Source organism: Diospyros lotus, chromosome 6, assembly GCF_014633365.1.
Source record: "Diospyros lotus cultivar Yz01 chromosome 6, ASM1463336v1, whole genome shotgun sequence".
NCBI classification, from domain to species: domain Eukaryota; kingdom Viridiplantae; phylum Streptophyta; class Magnoliopsida; order Ericales; family Ebenaceae; genus Diospyros; species Diospyros lotus.
Window position 1 is genome coordinate 1,003,179 of NC_068343.1, and position 20,361 is coordinate 1,023,539.

Sequence of the window (20,361 nt, forward strand, 5' to 3'; positions counted from 1 at the left end):
CCTTGGAATTATAAATTAAATATTTTAGATAATATTTATATTAAAAATACATATAAATATAGAGATAATATAATATTTATATGAATTTGGTCTAAAATGGAAAGCGTTACGTTAGCGCGTGAGTGAGCATAAACTGTAGATAAGCTTTTTGGGCGAGTGCAAGAAACAGCCATCGATCTGAAACGTTCCATCTCGATTCATGTCATAGATTTCGGCCCACGCGTCTCTCTCTTGGAACCCATCAATTCATAGACAATGACGCTTTTGCCCCCAAGGAAGGCCGACGTGTCCACTTCTTTAATGCAGTGCAGGACACAATGCGGTTCCTGATTGGACGCGAAGCACGACTCTCTTAAGTGGGCCCAGCATAAACCAGAAGCCAATCACACCCCATACTTCTTGAGCAGTGCCCCAACACGTGCCATTTCCATAGACCAACCATGCACCACGCTTCTGCCCCAGCCCCCAATTTCATTTCATTTCAATGCCCTATAAAATGCAGATTTGGCAGCCTTTGTAGAGAGAGAGAGAGAGAGAGAGAGAGAGTTAGATCAGAGGGAGTTTTAGAGTGGCAATGGCGAGATTTGTTTACGGCAGCACTGAGGAGACGGCGATCGACCGGATTATGCTTAGATTCCGGCCGATTGCGCCGAAGCCGGCCCCTGACGGCTCTAAACCAGGCCATTTAACGACGGAGATCGGGAAAAGACCGAGTGTAAATGGAAGAACGAAGAGGAAGTACGTTAGGGTTACGAAGAACAAGCAGTGTAAGACGAATAACACGCAACTTACTAGAGGAGAGCCTAAGAAGAGGCAAAAGAAAAGAGTCGTGACGCAGCGGCTGCTGCCGGAGAGACCAGGCGGCGAGGATTTGTCGGCCGGAGGATCTTGCCGTGGTCTTGACCGCACATCAGGTGGAGGAGGTATTGAGCACTCATTCTTCTGGTTGAGCTTTGAGGACTATCGGAGTACTGATTTAGCGGCTTCCGGAGAGTCGGAATCGGCTGTGGTTAAGGCGCTTCCGACGCCGGACAGAGTGGTGATTGAGTCCTGGGTGACTATGGCGTGCTTGACGGTGATATGCATGGACACGGAGGCAGGAGGAGGGGAACGGTTAGGCTTGACCGATTTCGATATACTGAAGAACCTGGAGGAAGATACTTGTCCAGGATTCGTATCGGACAGCGTTAATTTGGTGCGGTGGGTGAATGGAGCCTTCAAGAAGATGATGTGGCAAGGGGATCATGAAAGACGCTCTGCGACGGAGTATAGGGTTTGGTTAGTGATAAAGGAGAGGATTCCCGTATTATTACCTGGATTCGGGTGCATGGTGAGGCTGCAATACAATAGTCGAGTTGAGCAGAGGAAGTACTCGATGACTGTGCCGTGTGATGTCTGGAGGATGGACAGTGGAGGGTTTGCATGGCGCCTCGACGTTAGGGCCGCTCTGAGTTTGGGAATTTGAAGCATGCAAAAGCAGAGACGAACGAAAGCCACTCCACCTATATACTGAGGTATTAATAATCCATAGATCACATTACAATCTTTGGTTTATAATACTACGCACTTAGTTTTTATTTTATTTTATATCTTTATAGTTCTTATTTTACTATATACTTTTCTTATAATTTTTAAAAGTATATGCAATTAATCAAATTAAATCAATGACATTGAAAAATGTTTCAACATTGGCACGACCAACATTGGCCCGATTTGACCCCACGAGCTCTGCTAGACTAAGAGCTCTAGGACTCGCCAGCTTTGCCTAACATGACCCATAAGTCCAGTAGGCATGTCCCGAAAATCCAATTATAAATGAATATATTGAAGATATAATTTAACTTTTATATTTTTAGTATATTATGTGTAATTTGTATACACTGTATATTGTAAAGTATAAGTTTGTGTGTACTTTTTAAGGTTTCATTAGTCAGTACTTTGAGGTATTATTTAATACTTTGAAAATGTATCATGTAATGTTGTATATGATTTTCCAATAAAATGATGAAAATATTATTCAATACAATATTTTTATCGGACTTATTAAAAGATTTAGTAAGAGTAGGTCAAAATGGGCTGGACCCTGGTTGTGCAACCTATTTCCCACCTCTTAAGGCCCCGTTTGTGATAATCAGTCTACACTTAAAAGTCAAGATTCAACTTGAGTATTTTGGTGCATTTGGTGAGTCCAAGTGGTTTGCTAAATAATTGTAATTAAAACTCAATTATTGAAGAAATATAATTGAAACTCGACTCAATTTTACCAATTTACCAAACCACCTCACTCAAATCCCAAACAAGGCAAGTAAAACTTTATATGATGATAAAATTATGTGGAAATTATTTTCTCTAATTTACTACTATTCTCATTTAGCTCTATTTCAATTAATTACTAAAAACATAGAAAATCTTTAAATTATAGAAAATAAGTTCAAAACTAGAGGAACAAAAAATATCATAATCTCTAAATTTAGGCATTCACAGTTGCCTTTTTCAACCATTTCTTTTTTGTAATAATTAAGAGAAAAAAGAAGAAAGAATTGAAGGAATATAAATGTTGATCTTATAATAATCCAACCTGAATTTGACCTTCTACTTATTTAATATATATTTATTAAATATTATAGGTAATTTGGAGTGGTGCCTTTTGAAGACAAAATGTTGTACTGGTAAGATAGTTTGAACATGCAAGGAGAAAACCAATACACACCTATAAGGTGAATAGATAAAATGGAGAAAGTTGTTTGTATCAAAATATAAAAATGAGAAGAACATCAAAGAAATTTAGGTGAAACCTTTAAATATGGCATATGATAAATATATAACTAGAGGTCTAATTTTAGACCTTCTAGTTATAATATGATTCAACCTACAAATTATGAGCCATGAACAAAAAAGAAGCCTATTAGCGGTAGATAACCTAATATTTCAAGGTTTGATTAGTATTAGGAAACAATTAACATATGACTTAAACCCAACCCGAAGTTAACCTAAGGGTTCAAGATCTGATTAGGATTCTGGACAAGTTTGAGATTGAAGGAAGACAATTGTATTGCATAGTATAGGAATTAATTATTATACGTTTGAACATAATATAAATGTATACTGCGAATACTTGCACTACTTGCTTAAACTGCAGGCTTTTCTCTCAGTTATATTCTAGATGTCTTCTTAGTCTCGGCATATTTAGTGTTGAGATGACCATCATTTTGTAGCGGGGAAAAGTCTTACTAATTAGAAGGCTTGGCTTACCATATTTTATGCTCTCCATATTGACAATTAAAACTAACGTCACCCAACAAATTTTAAAAATTAAGCATATAAAAATTGTAATTGTTTGTATTATGTACTTTGTTTTAACAGGTGTAGGTCATAGAATTTCTTTGGAATTTACCTTTTCCACTGCAGGGAGAGTGTTTAATTTTGTCAATACTCGTTTGTTGAGAGCGATCAATTGGAATATATATTTTGTCAAAACAAAGCTTCCAAACATGACGGCATGCATAGATGAGAGAGATGTATGGAGAGAGTTCTAATCTTATTGAACAGTTCTAAAGTGGCTTCTTAAGATACTGAGTGAGAGCGGCTTTAATTTTATTTTGGATTTAGATAACTATCCATCCTTAAATTTTGGAATATATAAGACGAAATACACACAGAAAGAGTGGCTTCAATAAAAATATTGCTTCTTTAATGTGCATGCCTGCAGCAAATATTGTTGGCTTCCTACAGATGCTACGTGAAAGCTACTTCAGCAACTTTATCAGTTTGTGGTCGGTATACAAAATGTAAATTGTGTTCTCAAGGCTTTGAGACTCGTTGCCAGATACATGGACGATGCCGGTCATTCTTCTACATCTCTAATTCGTCCCGGCTTTGCTTCTATCCTTATGCGAGAGCTTGTTTCAGGTTATTAAAGGACTAGCTCATTGAATAAGGATTATGTTGCGGGGCATCAAGGAGATGGATTTTTCCTTTTTAAGTGTTAGCCAAAAGTTGTGGAATTCGGTGTGTTTATAAAAGCGCGAGTATGTATATGAAGTTTCTTTGCGGTGTATGTAATACATGTAAAAGCAAAGTATTTCCGGTTTGTTGTTTGAGCTGCACAAACGCGCCTTGCTCGATTTACAACACAGACAAGGACTAGCCTAACCATGCACAGGGAGAGCGAGTGCAATTGCTGATGATGATTAATCTCATCTTTGATCCTTCATCCCACCCCCCGCCGGCACCAATTTGTTTGGTGAATTTAATGAAGGCCATCTGGTCATGGCTTCTTAGGATTCGAATGGTTCCACTTCTGTGGAATTATTTTCACTAGTCAGGCTATATCTAGCAGCGTTTTCCAGCTACACTTCAAAGGCACTACCCACTCCAGCAGATGGGTCCAAAATCGGGCTATTGCATCATCCCCCGGTTAAGTTTGGCTTATTTTCCTTGCGAAGTTGCAATATGTGTATACTACGAAGTACGAACCATCCAAGGCAGGCCCATAAATAGTGGTGCACATGTACATTTGTTGCCAAAAAACGGAGGACAAAATACAATTGTTACATCCCCAACCTCTACATTGTGTGAAGTGGAAGTATGCTTTGTAGATAAAAGTAACCAACCATCCAGTTTATTGTGCGCATGGGGCCTCGAGCATTCAGTGGCTCTAGCATACAACCCGCCATAAATTGTAAAGGAATCGCCTACGAATTATAGGATAAAAAAATAAAAATCTCCAGTCCAAAGATGAACCATGACTTTTAAGCCTCTTAAAATGTGGGAAAACCACCAAGTGCAGTACTGCATAACAATGCACCATGACTAAGCCTTTAAAATCCAGGAAACACAAATGTCGTACAGCAGAATAGGTTCACTTGAACCCCACACCTTCCCCCCACCACCCCCCCCCCCCCCCCCCCCCCCCCCCCCAAAAAAAAAACATAACCAAAGTGGAAAATAGAAGCAAATGGCAAACCCACCTCACACTTGTAGCAACTTACTAAAATTATATCATCAAAAGTCTGAATGTAGATTCCCAACTCGTCGAGTACATGGACTTGTAGAAAACCAGTGCAAACTGAAACTGATGTTCGCATTGTCCATAAGCATGCAGTATGGCTTTCCCCTTCTCAGAAAACAAGTGTTCAACTCAACCAGAGCTTTGAGAGGGCTTTACCCTTTTGGCATGTTGTCACACAATCCAGTACCATCTCCCTCAGCTGTTTCTCAACTTCTTCAACGGGCGGACTGGCATCTATAATCTGCAAGCCAACCATGAACAAAGGCCAATCCTTGGTATGAAATTGCCGCTCTGGACTTGAATGTTGAAACTCGAAATTTTGCATCTTACATTTGTGCCATGTTAAACTATTCAAAAGAAATAGCAAATGAAAACCGTTTTAAGAAAAAAAAAAATTCAAGTTGCATCTATATTAACATTTTTTTTGGCTAAGAAAATACATATATTAACATCATTTAAAGCCTTAAATTTTCCACTCTTCTATCAAACTATCATTCCATATGAAAACCAAGAGGCAAATATTACCTTCCAAGAGGCATCATGGAGCATCTGATAGTAATGGGATACTTTTTTTTGAAAATCAAGCTGCTCGTACCTCTCACCTCCATAGCCTCCTCTTTCAGCAGCTTTCTGGCAATTTCAGAACTGAATGTTAGTTAAGCCTGACAACTGTTGAAACACATATGTACTCCACGGCAAGGGTGATATACTAATTTTCTTTTCAGTTATATCATGTCATGCCACAAATTTCGGCGATCCATAGGGAAATTAAGCATTTATTCACATGTAATTTGCATCAACAAGTTTTTTAAACAGGTGAACTCAACAGCTCAATCAACAATCATCCATTATTTTACTAAATTAAATGAGATTGACTAATAAAAAAAAGGAGCATTACTTGCATTTTTTTTTTCAGGAGTCCCAAGTATATGAAGCCGAATGGCTTTTTCACATTTTACTTTTTAACTCTCTCTCTCTCTCTATATATATATATATGTAATTTAATGAGACTTAATTGGATATGATATAAATTATAATCATATTACAAAAGATAAAACTCTTACAAAATATAAGGTCAAAAATAAACATGACTAACAAGCTAGAATTTATATAATAAATCTCACATAGTAAGATATCGCCTTGATATGTTGTATATAATTTAATGAGACTAGACCCAACCCTAACTGTCAGCAATCCAATCCTAAGAAGAACAAACACTTCTAAACTATGTTCTATCATGTTAGACTCCATGTTAGGCACCAACATTTTTTGACACTTTAGGATGTGATTGAGATATTTTAACCAAATGCCTCCCATCATTATTTAGTTTTTGAAACCAAATACTTTCCTATACGAGGGGAACATTATGTGCAAAGCAGAATCCTGCTTGACCGTCAATTTAAAAATTTAGAATCACACATTATAAGTTTAAATAAATTAGTTAAAAATCAAATAAGATAAAAAAAAAAAAAGGGGGAATTTGTATTTATTAGTCACCTCATTAAAAAAATTGATTTCAAAATTTGAAACTCAAAGGTCAGAGTGTTGTAAAAAGAATGGATGGAATGAAATGAGGATCTAGCAAGAGGTAAATTTAGTGGTATGCACTTAGGTATGGTATGAGTTATAAATGCCTCAGAAGATGAGACCATAGATAACAAAGACTGATGAGGTAGAATTTATGAAAGTGACCCCACGTAGTGGGGAAAAAGTTTAATATGTTGTTTTGAAACTCAAACCTCTAAACTTGCTTGTATGTAGAGTTTTCTAACATAGACATTGAGGGGATAAAGAAAGAGGCTGCTTCAATTCCGTTCTTTAGGGAGCGGATTCTTAAGCAAACTAATCCCAACCAGAAGAGTTGTTCAGATCGACGCCCAAACAGAGTATTCCCTCTATTCAAAGAATTGCTCAGGTACAAAATTAAAAGATAAGCATGAATAAGTCCTCAAGATAGGACAAGGCTGATAGGATCCCCGATAGAAATCCAAACAATAATCCAATATCGATAGCTATCAATACTTTTCAGCAAGAAAACAACAATCCAGGGCATTCGAGAGGCCCTTACTCTCCCAATTCTCCCTTACTCTCCCAATTCTTCTATCAAAAACCAGGTCCCCTCTCCCTCTTCTTCTCAACTATTTATACCTCTCCTCTGCCCCTCTCTAACCAAATTCCCTTGCACATGCAAATTATTCCCTCAGCATATGGATTACAAAACTACCCCCATGCACACATGTTGGTTGTAACAACCTGCATGTGCTAATTCCCTATTCTAACCTTCATGCATGTTGCTGTTTGTGGTGTCTTTGGTAGGTCCAATACACCGGTGACCTATCATTACTCCCCTCCCGCACTTTCACCTTGTCCTCAAGGTGAGACTCCACCAAATTACCAGGTTTCCATATTTTTGCTGGCCCAGATTTTTAAGAATAGAAGTAAACGGTGCATAGTGATAAGGATAAAACCATTGCCAAGAACAAACCCCTTCATAATAGTAGTGCATAACCCAACATAGGCCTTGTGTGTACCTCAAAACAACACCTTTCTGTATCAACTCAAGCTCCTCAAGAGTTTTGACGCAGCAAGAAAAAAAGATTTCAAGCGAAATCTCTAAGAAATCAAAAGGAACTGGATTCCACCAGAAAGTTTAAAGAAATTTTCAGAATTCTATTAAAACAATTGCCACTAAAAAAAAAGAAAAAGACTTTAAATACTACAATAGCAACAAGCAATCATAATAGCAAACCCTAACATGAAAAAAAGACTAAAATAGACATAATCTAAAATAGAATTATGTTGTAATTACTATTCCGTCCATGTGCACTGTTCATCGTTACTGTTCACTGACGCACTGATCATCACTATTGTTCCCGACACTATTCTACATCAGTTCCTTCCACCTCCGAGGAACTCGACCCTGAGTTATATTCTGGATAGAGGGATTCAGAATCTTCATGGTACTTATACAAGTCTGCCACATTAAAGGTACTAGAAATTCCCATGGAGGCTGGCAAATCAAGGATATAGGCATTGTCGTTAATCCGCTTAAGCACCTTAAAAGGACCATATTTTCGAGGCTTCAGCTTATTGTAGGTACCAACGAGAAACCTCTCTTTCCTCAAGAACACTATCACTGAATCGCCCTCATGAAACTGCTTATTTCGATGGTGAGAATCGACCGATGTCTTATACTTTGCATTAGTCTTTTCTAGCTTTTGCCTTACCTCATCATGAATAGCAATCACTTCTTCAGCCAACTGTTCAACAGCTTTATTCTTACTCTTATCCTTAGGTAGCTTTGCCAAATCAACAATATGATGGGGAACTTTGGTATACACGATAGCCAATGGAGATTTATCTATAGCTGTGTGAATTGCACTGTTATACGCGAACTCAATTTAAGCTAATGCATAATCCCACTGTTTTGGTTTGTCTCCACACATACTTCGAATCATATTCCCAAGTGTACGATTTGTGACCTCTGTCTGTCCATTTGTTTGAGGATGGGCAGTGCTGCTTCTATTCAATTTCGTCCCAAACAATTTCCATAATGTAATCCAAAAGTGCCCCAAAAATTCCGTATCTCTGTCAGAAGTAATGGATTTGGGAACCCCATGCAAGCGAACAACCTCCCTGAAAAACAGTTTGGCTACATTTGAGGCATCAAAAGTTTTCCGACAAGTGATGAAGTGAGCTATCTTGGAAAATCTATTGACTGCCAAATATACTGAGTCAACTCCTCTTTGAGTGTGTGGTAATCCCAACACGAAACCCATTGCGAGATCTTGCCATATGCCTTCGGGAACGGGAAGTGGCATGTACAATCCTGTATTTTGGACCTGACCCTTCGTCGTTTGGCACGTATAACATTTTCGAACTATGTTGCCAACATCCCTCTTCAACTGAGGCCAGTAATATCGTTCCTCCAAAGTAGCTATGGTTTTGTCACACCCCAAATGTCCGCTCAAATCTCCATCATGTAGGTCCTAAATCAATTTCTCACGTAAGGAAGAGGTAGGAATACAAAGCTAATTGCCCTTAAACAAATACCCATCGTTGATATGAAAATCTGCCATAGGCTCGTGATTCACACACTTGCTCCAAATCTGCCCAAAATCATCATCACCTCTATACAACTCCTTCAAGCATTCAAATCCCACAATTTCCTGGGAAAGTGTGATTAATAGGGAGGCTCTTCGGCTGAGGGCATCGGCAACTTGATTCGAACTCCCAGATTTGTGTTTGAGCATAAAAGGAAATTTCTGTAGAAAAGCTACCCACCTAGCATGCATCTTATTGACATGCTTTTGGCTGTTAATAAACTTTAAGGCTTGGTGATCAGTGAACAACACAAATTCCTTCTGCACAAGGTAGTGTTCCCATTGCTTCAAGGCTCTCACAACTGCATAGAATTCTTGATCATAAGTGCTCCATTTCTGTGTGGCCTCACTCAATTTTTTAGAAAAGAAAGCCACAGGTCTCTTTTCTTGAGAGAGTATTGCTCCAACACCTACGCCACTGGCATCACATTCAACCTCGAATACCTTGTCAAAACTTGGCAAGGCTAGTACTGGGGCAATGCACAACTTTTCCTTGATGAGGGCGAAGCTCTTATCTTGGTCCTCTCCCAACTGAATCTTCCTTTCTTCAGATATTCAGCGAGTGGTGCCATTATGGTGCTGAAATGTCGTACAAATCGCCTATAGAAAGTGGCTAAGCCATGGAAGCTTCTCATATCGAACACTGATTTTGGAGTCGGCCAATCGCAAATTGCTTTTGTCTTCTCCTCATCCACGTGTATACCATCCTCACCAACCACATATCTCAATAATAGGAGTTTAATGGTGTAAAACGTGCACTTCTTCAGGTTGATGTAAAGCTAATTTTCTTTCAACACATCCAAGACTTGTCTCAAATGGGTGAGATGCTCTCCTTTGTTCTTGTTGTAAATGAGCATATCGTTAAAATACACAACAACAAAAGAGCCAATGAAAGGTCAAAGTACCTGGTTCATTAATCTCATGAAGGTGCTAGGAGCGTTGGTCAACCCAAAAGGCATTACCAACCATTCGTAGAGCCCCTCTTACTTTTGAATGCAGTCTTCCACTCGTCTCCAGTCTTGATTCGAATTTGATGGTAGCCGTTATGAAGGTCTATCTTTGTAAACATACTAGACCCCGAAAGTACATCCAGCATGTCTTCAAGTTGTGGAATAGGAAACTTGTACTTCACAGTTATTTTATTGATAGTGCAGCTATCAACACACATGCGCCAAGTCCCTCCTTTCTTAGGCACCAACAAAACGGGGACTGCACACGGACTCATGCTCTCTCTAATAAACCCCTTCTTCAATAAGTCTTCAATCTGCTCTCTCAAAATTTCATTCTCTTTTGGACCCATTCTGTAGTGCGGCAAATTTGGAAGGCTTGCAAGAGCATGAGGTCAATCTAGTGCTCGATATCTCGCATAGGAGGCAATTCATTTGGGAGTTCATCTGAAATCAAAACCCGAAAATCATTTAATATTTGCTATACTTCAACTGGAATCATGTCTCCTTCCTTCCCAACCACCATAAGCCCTTTTACCACTACTGGGCAGATGCAGTCAGAGTGCCTTACAAAATTCACAATTTCTTGCTCGCTTGTGAGAGTAAGAAAACTTTCTGACATTTGTTTGTCCGCACTTCCTGTCTATTTGAGATGAGTCATAGCGATCTTATAGCTATCCCACATAAATAACACCACATTGTCACGTCCCCGGAAAGTAGAGTCAACATCAAACTGCCAAGGGCGACCCAAAAGAATATGGCATGCATCCATGTCAATGACATCACATATCACCTCATCCTTATAACGTTTTCCAATGGAGAGCGATACTTTACACGTCTCAGTAACCTGAACAAAAGGTCCCCTCTTCACCCAACCAAGGGAATATGGATTGGGATGGCTCTCAGTTGGTAGCTGTAACATACTTACTAATTTCTTTGATATAAAGTTCTCACAGCTTCCATTATCCACAATCACTTCACACACTTTATTCTTAATGGAACAAAGCGAACGGAATATGTTATGTCTCTGTCCCTCTTCTTTTGGTGACAAGAGGACTCACTGAAGCACCAAGTTTAGTCTCTCCAATCCTTCCTCAACAGCAAACTCTACTCCATCATAATCACCTTCATTCGCCACCTCTTCTTCTACCATTGAAAACGCCTCACGCTCCACCAAGTTAGCTTGTCTTTGTTCTAGACAGTTATTGGAGCGATGTCCAGATTTTTGACACCTGTAGCAAATATCAATTGAAGGCCTGGCATATGGATTCTCCCTTTGAGGTGGAACTCGCCCTGCTCCTCTATTAGCAATTTGGTGCTGCCTCCTTTTATATTAGCCTTGTTCTGGGAACTAGATGAGCTAACAGTCGCTTTTCCATTATCAATAGCACTGTTTAGTGGTTGTTCAATAGGTGTGGCAGCCCTACAATAGTTGGTCGCCGCTCTCTCAACTCCAATCATCTCAGCCTTTAATGCCATGTTAATAGCTTCTTGTAAAGTCCAAAGATTATGCAACCCAATTTTATCTTGTAAAGCAATTTTCAATCCATTAATATACCTGGCTACTTTCTAATTTTCAAATTTGGTCAAATTGTTGTGCTCGGCTAGTTTCATGAACTCATGGGTGTAGTCCGACACTGATTGGTTGCCCTGTGTGCATCCCAAATACATGTGATATAAAATCTGCTCATAGTCAGCAGGTAAAAATCGATCCATCATAAGCTGTTTCATCTTCCTCTAGGTTCTAACCCTATTCTTTCCCTCCCTGTCTCTAGCGAGTTTTTTGCAACTGATCCCACCAAACAGCAACTGCAGATTTCAAATGAAAAGCTACCATCTTAACAATTTTCTCCTCATAGACCTCCATAATCTCCACAAATCGCTCAACTTCCACCATCCAGTCAAAGAACTCTTCAATCCTCAAGTTTCCCAAGAAATGAGGGATATCCAACTTAATCCTATAGTCCTCACAGGTGCCTCAGTGTTGACGATTGTGGTATTGAGGTGGATCCTCAAAATCCTCTCCGAAATCTGATTCATTGTGTTCAATTGCAGGCCGCCTATTGTTTCCTCATTGTCTCTCACCATGGGCATTTATATCACGGTGATTCCTTTTGTTAGGACGCTGCGGATTGCCAATGTTGGCTGGTGGAGGGTTTCCAACGTCGTTTTCTCCGCTATTTCCAACAACCTGCAATAGCAATTGGCGAATCTCTCCAAGTTGTGTGGACAGATTGTCAATCTGTTGGTTTTGGGCATTAATTTCGGCCTTCATGGCAGCAATCTCATCACCCATGGTCGATTTGATGGAGAAAGATAGTAGTCAACGATATGGAGACGGAGAAATCGTGCTCTGATACCACTTGACGAAGCAAGAAAAAAAGATTTCCAACGAAATCTCTAAGAAATCAAAAGGAATTGGATTCCACCGGAAAGTTTAAAGAAATTTCCAAAATTCTATTAAAAAAACTGCCACTAAAAGAAAAGAAAAAGATTTTAATAGCAAACCCTAACATGAAAAAAGACTAAAGTAGACATAATCTAAAATAGAATTATGCTGTAATTACTGTTCCGTCCATGTGCACCATTCATCGTTATTGTTCACTAATGCACTGATCATCGCTGCTGTTCACCGTATTGTTTATCGCTACTGTTTCCGACACTGTTCTACATCAAGTTTTGGCCCAAAACTTTTCTTCATAATATCTCTCTTTCCATCCTAGCTCCCCTAATTTGACCTTGTCTTCCTTGGAATTTTCAGAGTTGAAAACGCCAGACCTCTCTTGAAGCAACTCCTTCAATTTTGTTTTCAAATCTTCCTTATTTTCATGTGCCTCACTTTCAAGATTATTCTCTGCTTCTACAATAGCAGCACCCAAAGTGGACCCAGACGACATGCGTGCAACTTTCTGTGCTCTTAGACCATTATGTAGTCCAGTCTGAAATGTTGAAGGTGAAGGACCTGACACAAGACGAGAGCCATGATACCGAGCAACAGGGACGACAAAATCAGGTTTAACTTGAGGTTCTATATAGTCAAATATGCACTGGAACACCTCATCAAAAGTGGTAGGAGATGGGTGGACCCTTGATGGCGCCCCAATCATCGGTACGATACCCTCCTTGGACGTTACCAGATATGTTGTCCTTGACATCAGATTCCCGATCTTCTTCCTTGGCTGCTTCAATGCCTTGGCTGCTTCCAATCTCGTCTTGAACTGGACGAAACTTTAGCCCTTAGTCTTGCCCATGACCCGATCGAAGATAACGTTGCAGTCCTCAATCTCGTCATATGACTCGAAGATAGAGACTAAGGTTTCTTGCGTCGTGTCCCACGCGAGGCCGTAGATGACGAGCTTGCGACGAGATATGTCATGATCCGCGACATCGCGAAGGCGAGTGAAGAGGAAAGCGTCGAGCACGGCGACGCCGACAAGGAAGTTAATACGTTGGTACCTGGTGTAGGGCTCGAGAAGTTTCTGGATCTTCTCGGGCTTGGTCTCACCGGAGGAGGAATCATCGTCGGCATCCGAATCGGATTGAATTGGCATCGCAGTGTCTTTGGTTGGGACTGGAGCTTGGTATTTCTGAAGCTTCTTCTTCTTCCTGCGTTTCTTCTTGACGCTCTTGCTGTCACCTTGTGGTTGTCTAGTCACCGTCTTTTTCTTCTTCGCCTTCCCCTTCTTCGCCATTGCTTGAGCAGAGATGCGATGGCGGCGCCCTATGGCTTCATCTTTCAGGTTTGCTTTCTTACCCACACGAATCTCTCTTCGTCTCCTTCGCTCCCAATGGGCCCATGGAAGTGCAGCACCCTCCAAACAAAGTGTTGTTGTGTCCATCTTCTCCTCGTCAGCCAGCCCTTTCACCGCAACTCCCAACTCCTCACCCGTCGCCTTCGCTGCTGCCATTGGAACCCAGCAATAGCAGCTCCTTCGAAGCCGAAAGCAACGGAGTCTAACTTCTCAGCATCCGACAACTGATTCAGGGAGAAGTATCACTCGGCCCGAAACACCCAACCATCCGAGTCGTCTTCTTCAATCACCGACATCTCCAAGAGTCGGCCCCTTCCGTCCGACCTCCCATAGACGTCGTACTCACCGCCAACTTCCTTGTGCCGATTTCCCAGCTCCGGCGTGGCCTTCTCCGTGAGGGACGACCCCATTGGTAAGTGCTCGCCAGACTGTTTCCCATTTCGTCCCCTGTCCTGCTCTCCCCACTTCTCCGCCAGCAAGTAAAATTGCTCCAACACCGTTGCTAAACTCTTCTCTATTTCTTTCATCCTTTGGAACTCATTCTTTAGCGAGTCCATTCCCGCTTGCAGACCGTCCATCCCCCCTTCTATTTGCTATTGGTAAGTTTCCAACCTCAGCTCTAGCTCGCCCACCCTCTCCGATACAAATCCCCCCATGGATCACGCTCTAATACCAAATTGATAGGATCCCCGATAGAAATCCAAACAATATTCCAATATCATTAGCTATCAATACTTTTCAGCAAGAAAACAAGAACAATCCAGGGCATTCGAGAGGCCCTTACTCCCAATTCTTCTATCAAAAACCAGCTCCCCTCTCCCTCTTCTTCTCAGCTATTTATACCTCTCCTCTGCCCCTCTCTAACCGAATTCCCTTGCACATGCAGATTATTCCCTCAGCATATTGTTTAAAAAACTACCCCCCATGTGCACATGTTGGGGGTAACAACCTGCATGTGCTAATTCCCTATTTTAACCTACATGCATGTTGTTGTTTGTGGTGTCTTCGGTAGGTCCAGTACACCGGTGGCCTATCACATTAATTTAATTTATTTCATTAAAAAAAAAAAATGGAGGCACGATTTAAAAGATCATAAGCTTTCTGACTCTTCTCAGAGAGACACGTTCTCAAGGAAACAGTAGCAACTAACCAGTAATATATAAATATTATAATTAAATATATAAATAGCATTTTCGATCTCCTAATTTATAATTTAGGCAATCGCATCACAATATTTAATACAGATAGAAACGGATGCCATGCTATTGGGTTACATAGGCATGGTTCAAAGTTTAGGTAATAATCCAAATAATTTGCCCCTAGAGGAAAGTTAAGAGTTCGGTGGGACTGCATTCTGGACAGTAATGTAAGTGCAGAACCTTCAATCAAAGTATTCAAACTCATACTTACAGAGCAACTACAGGTGGATTCTGACTTAAGATCAAAGAGTTCCCATGTGGAGATCAGTCAAAACTCGCTTGCAGTGATTTTTGGTTGCAGAATAGAGGCTTTACCATTAGCAGATCAAGGAGATTGGTTGTTAGCTTTAGCTGTCCTATTCTCTTCATTTGCAGGCAATAGGAGGGCATGTGATTTATCTTCATGAACATGAATAAAAAATATAATTCATTTTCTCATGTGCGCTAGCCAATTTGTCTCTTATTCTTTTTGAAAATTGGCATGTTAGCAAGTCCATTTCTATGCATGCTTCTTACATGAAGCATAAGACATTGTGGTGTACCATAAAAGACAGTTTGCCCAAGTTTATTTATATAGTCCACCAGGTCCCGATCTCCTCTCTAACGAAAGACATTTGCATTGTGTACTCAAGTTAATCAATCAAATTACCTCTGGTGGTATGTCAAGGTATAATACCAAATCTGGTGCCAGCAATCCCTTCTCTGGAGCCTGCAAGGGCTCATTTTTTCATTAGAAAAATGAGAGAAGGAAGAAAGGGAAAAAAGTTTCAATTTAATTAGTTAGCATGTCCTCACCTTACACCATTCAATATCAAGTCCCTTAGCAGATGAAAATGCCACCCCAGAATATGAATACCGGTCCACAATCAAGGTGATTCCACTTCTGAGCTTAGTCTCCATTAAGGGTCTGCAAATACGTTATAGATGATCAGGTACAAACCTACAGGTTTCTAACATTTTCTTGTGCAAGTACTTATTATCAATAACTAACAAATTCCATTGAAGAAAATTTCGGGACTAAGACTCCCAACATTTTAACCACTTTCATACTGCATGCATCTATCTGTTAATAAAAAAAAATCAGAAATTATGAGGAAAACAAAAAGGTTAAAGATTTTCAAAGTCAAAACTATTTTTAACTGTAAAAAGCGTATAGAAATTCAGATTCCCTGCAAAAAATGAAGAAAGTTTCCGTGTCATATTAGACTGCAGGCTAGTAAGCCTTTCATCTTCGTTTTCTTTTTCATATTTAGGTTCTGCATTTTGAACTTGAAGAGTTGGCTTCTCATTGGAAAACTGCAAGCATCAGTCTTACAGATGCTATCCAGAAAATTTCTGTGTCATAACTCTTTTGGCTATTTTCTCGAGGAATCTGTCCTCATGAAGCCCAATCCCTACTGTAGCCACTTTAAGAATTCAACCAGGTAAAGTATTGAAGCAAAGATAAAAATGTAAATTCTGAATTAAGCGCAGAGAAAAATGAACAGAATAAGTTGAACTCATACAGAAAAATGCAAATATTTGATGAATTGACAACTACCTACAAACATGACAACACAACAATCACCTTAGTATATGACAATACAAAATGGAACAACCAAGTCAAATGACATTCAGATTCCAAATAGCAATTAAGAATTCAAACTGGAAGGACCTTTAACTCTTAAGAGACATCCCTTCATGTGAAACAATAGATTTTTCCAACAAACTATCCAGATTAACTTTGCTTTTGCTTACTTTTATCCACTGCAAATAACAAACACATTAGTACAATCACTTGTTACATGTATGGTGCAAAGTGGTAGGTTAAACTCACACATAATGGATCAGCACCTCATTTTCCAATTGTAGATGTTTGGAAAAACTCCTATATTTTACCAATACCATACGTAACCATAGAATTCACTAATATCCTGTTAATGCCAAGCTGCTAACCGAACTGAAGTGGAAACAAAGATGAGATTAACTAGGGTTCTCAAGTGACCTTAAATAAAGCAGAATACCCCATTATGCATGAGATAAGGAGACAAACCTTTTCTCCCAACGATTTGCACTGAAGAGTAAATGGATGGTGTGGTCATCCAACTGTGACTTATTAGCAAGATAAGAAGAACACATTTGGCCAACACCTGTGTTTCTATCTGGAAAACGCCATGATTCAACTGAATAACCAAGCCCCTCCAAGTAAGAAAGCAGCCGGCTAGATTGTGAGGTCTTCCCGCTTCGATCTAGCCCTTCTAACACAATTAAAGCGCCTCTCGAAAAACTTTTGTGATTATTCTCCATGTGAATTTGCCTTGAGACACACTTGAATGGCAACCTCAAATTAAATGACCACCAAGTTGTAAGTACCCCAGATTTTCTGAAAAATAAGATCTGTCAGAGAAATTGAATCCAACTAACATCAGCTGACAACTCAAATAAATAAATAAAAAAGGATAAGTTTTACACTGTTTGGAACCTGATAAAAAGTGGGGAAAACTGGAAATTATTTTACATTCATTTGTGTCAATGCATATATTTTTTTCACAAGCCAGAACCTGTTAAGGCAAATTAGCCTCTTAATTCAGTACTAGCATTTACTGCGTATGGTTCCTCTATTTTTCTTTTGCCCCCCCTGTTCTCTCCCTCTGGCGTAAAAGCAACCAAACAGAATAATAATAGCGCTCCTTTTGTTCTGAAGTAAAATATTTCACTACAAATATTTTCAAAAAATCATTTTACATAAAAAACATTGTTTTCCAACCAAAAATATTTCAAGTTACTATGACATAAAACTAATGCAGAAATGAAATACTGTCTTCACCACATCCAAAGTCCTAAACATGTACATCAAATTGGTAGAATTCTAGCTTCCAGAAAACAAAAAATAATGGATGACATAATCCTCAGCGAAACCTTTCATCAAACAGGGAATAGACAAGAGAAACAAGATACGATTGCATATTGTCACATTCCACCCCAATTTTGCCCAATGGAGGTTTGGATTAGGCAAAACCCTTCTTGGTATTGTATATTATGTAAATCGTGTAGAATGCCGTAGAGGATTCTAGAAAGTTCTAGAATGTTGAGGAATACCCTAGAACGTTCTAGAATGTTCAAAAAAACTCTAGAAATGTGTAGACTAACCTAGAAATGTCTAGATTAGTCTAGAGTAGTTTGAAAGGTTCTAGAACACCATGGAACCTTATAGAGTTGTGTAGAATATTCTAGAATATGATAGAGGTGGGAGAAGCTTCTGGAGGAACTATAACCACCATAGGATCAAATTGATCTTCATCATCCATTGAGGAGGTGGAAGGCTATAAATAGGAGTAGGCATACATTTGTGAGGATGAAACCAAATTAGAAGCCTTGTAAAGCCTTCTTTAAAGCAATAGAAATTCTTTGCCTTCCAAGCTTCCTTTCAAAGTGTTCTTCCTTTGTTTTCACATTCCCCCTTACCTTCAAAAGTTCTTTAGCTATCTTTATAGGTTGTTTGGAGAATAGGCTGACTTGGTCGTGACAGATTGCGACTAAGTGCCACACCGTCGTTGGGAGAAGTCCAAGCCCATGACAATATTCAGCCAAAAACAAATGAGTCATAAACACAAATAATATTTTGCTGACTGCAGATGAAGCCACATCTTATTTGAACCAAATCTGTCCAGCAAGATGTGACCAAATCAAAGCTGAAAAAAAATCAGCAGAAAAACAAATAAGTCATAACACGAAAATAGTAATCTGATTATAAATGAAGGCAGACCTTGTTTGAACCAAAGCTTTCCAGCAAATTGCAAATCAAAGTAGAACCAGAGAAGACATTGATAAAACCGCCACAAATGGATTTAAACCGAGGACTTGATAATTCCAGTGTTTGTTTATCAAATTAAATGTCATCAAACAGTATCGTTCAACAATGCCAATTAACAAGTGAAACAAAGGTTTAGATAGAGACTGGAACGATAATATAAGAGCGTCAAAACCTAGCTGGTGGCCTTGGCGCCGTTGCCAAAGGAATAGATGAGATTCTACCAATTGATCTTACAAAGCCAGATTCGGATTTGTAGAGTAGCACCAAACTTATTTTTCGCCTATGTGATTCTTCTGTTTCGATCAAGTAACTCGCATAAATTGAACCAGTAAATTGCTTTCGATTGATTCTGGCGTAAATCATACTTACAGAGCTTTCTGACACGTGAATTGACAAGCATCTATCATCACATACTCGCAAACCTTCGAACTGAAAACAAGGGATCAGGGAGAACGTCAATAGCCATAGTTACAATCGAGACGAACGCACTGATAGCAAATTACAAAACCGACGAAGGCAAAACACGAGGAATGTAAGAATTGCCCTCCGGCTCAAAGCGACAAATGGATTAGGGTTTCACCTGCAGATTTTTGCGCGCCTTGCGTGATTGATTTGAGGAGGCCATGTCTCTGTTTATTTCCCTCCAATTTTACGTGGGGCCCTTTTCCCACTGCCGTCCACGCCGCTCCTGCCGGGCGCACTCCATCAAATCACTTTACTGACTGCTCTCTCTCTCTCTCTCACTTTCAAAACGTTTTTGTTTTCAAAATGCTAAAAAATGTCAAAAATAATAATTTCAGATCGTTTTTATAATTTTTAAAATATTTTAAAACTATTTTATAATATTAAAAAAATATCAGATAATTTTTTTTATTTAAAAATGTTTTCCCATGCATAGAGAGATTAAAAAGAGACATTTTCTTGTCTTTAACCTAATTAGATATGGAATATTTATGTGGTGTTCTTTTCATATTTTAGTTTTAAATTTTAAATTTATTTTTAGTTTTGTGTTTTAAGTATTTGTTTTAAGATTACTGAAAATACATTTTTTTTTGTTATTCTGAAAAATTATTTCTCAAAATATAAAATTAAAAAACACATTTACTTTGAAATTTTAAAAAATTTATTATATAATATTTTATTTAATAAATTTGATTCAAAGGCTTTCAAGTGTAATACAATTGATAATCCAATTGTATGTATATAATGTATTAAATTTGCAAAGTGCTTATAAACTATTGAAATTACATAATCTTGAAAATGTCATTGAAAAGGAAAATCAATGGAAAAAAACCATATTACATATTTACTTTAGTATTCAAACCAAACAAAACAAAAAAACTGACACGCATATTCTAATTCTCCTTCATTGCTATTGCACAAAATTATTGCAACCATGTCAAGCTTATAAACCATCAAATTAAATCATAATTCTAAAATTAAAACCAAACCCCAAATCTGAAACCTAGAAGAGAAGGAGTCGCATAAGGAAGAACTCGCAGAAAAAAGAAACGATTAGAGAATGCGAGGTGAGGTCAAAATTATAATGGCGGCAA

General features: G+C 38.9%; 2 protein-coding genes across 8 annotated transcripts; one reads left to right on the forward strand and one right to left on the reverse strand.

The window, feature by feature from the left end:
* Positions 1 to 495: 495 nt before the first annotated feature.
* Positions 496 to 4,899, forward strand: LOC127804783 (uncharacterized). 3 transcript variants are annotated; one of them, XM_052341796.1, is made up of 2 exons: positions 496 to 1,514; positions 3,733 to 4,899. In XM_052341796.1, the coding sequence occupies exon 1, from the start codon at positions 575 to 577 to the stop codon at positions 1,463 to 1,465; it is 891 nt and encodes a 296-aa protein (XP_052197756.1). In that variant the 5' UTR covers positions 496 to 574; the 3' UTR covers positions 1,466 to 1,514; positions 3,733 to 4,899. The 3 variants fall into 3 exon arrangements, with proteins under 3 accessions (XP_052197756.1, XP_052197755.1, XP_052197757.1); XM_052341795.1 differs by having other exon boundaries at positions 497 to 1,514; positions 3,710 to 4,899; XM_052341797.1 differs by having other exon boundaries at positions 497 to 1,514; positions 3,910 to 4,899.
* Positions 4,900 to 19,547, reverse strand: LOC127804785 (thymidylate kinase). 5 transcript variants are annotated; one of them, XM_052341799.1, is made up of 7 exons: positions 19,386 to 19,547; positions 19,175 to 19,234; positions 17,045 to 17,388; positions 15,808 to 15,919; positions 15,662 to 15,721; positions 5,537 to 5,641; positions 4,900 to 5,252 (listed from the first exon to the last, which is right to left on the reverse strand). In XM_052341799.1, exons 1-7 carry the CDS (start codon positions 19,428 to 19,430, stop codon positions 5,136 to 5,138), a joined length of 843 nt encoding a protein of 280 aa, XP_052197759.1. In that variant the 5' UTR covers positions 19,431 to 19,547; the 3' UTR covers positions 4,900 to 5,135. The 5 variants fall into 5 exon arrangements, with proteins under 5 accessions (XP_052197759.1, XP_052197762.1, XP_052197758.1 ...); XM_052341802.1 differs by having other exon boundaries at positions 17,045 to 17,374; positions 19,386 to 19,534; XM_052341798.1 differs by lacking the exon at positions 19,386 to 19,547 and adding an exon at positions 18,457 to 18,683 and having other exon boundaries at positions 19,175 to 19,376.
* Positions 19,548 to 20,361: the final 814 nt, after the last annotated feature.

What these genes read in the sequence shown, in the direction of transcription:
- LOC127804785 (XM_052341798.1), bottom strand. Translation starts at nt 18,597, where the DNA reads ATGACTCATTTGTTTTTGGCTGAATATTGTCATGGGCTTGGACTTCTC. An exon ending in TAGCTAAAGAACTTTTGAAG is followed by an intron (nt 17,389 to 18,456) that starts GTAAGGGGGAAT and finishes TTTCTCTGACAG; the next exon opens with ATCTTATTTTTCAGAAAATC. An exon ending in TCCATGATGCCTCTTGGAAG is followed by an intron (nt 5,253 to 5,536) that starts GTAATATTTGCC and finishes GTTGGCTTGCAG; the next exon opens with ATTATAGATGCCAGTCCGCC.
- LOC127804783 (XM_052341796.1), top strand. Translation starts at nt 575, where the DNA reads ATGGCGAGATTTGTTTACGGCAGCACTGAGGAGACGGCGATCGACCGG.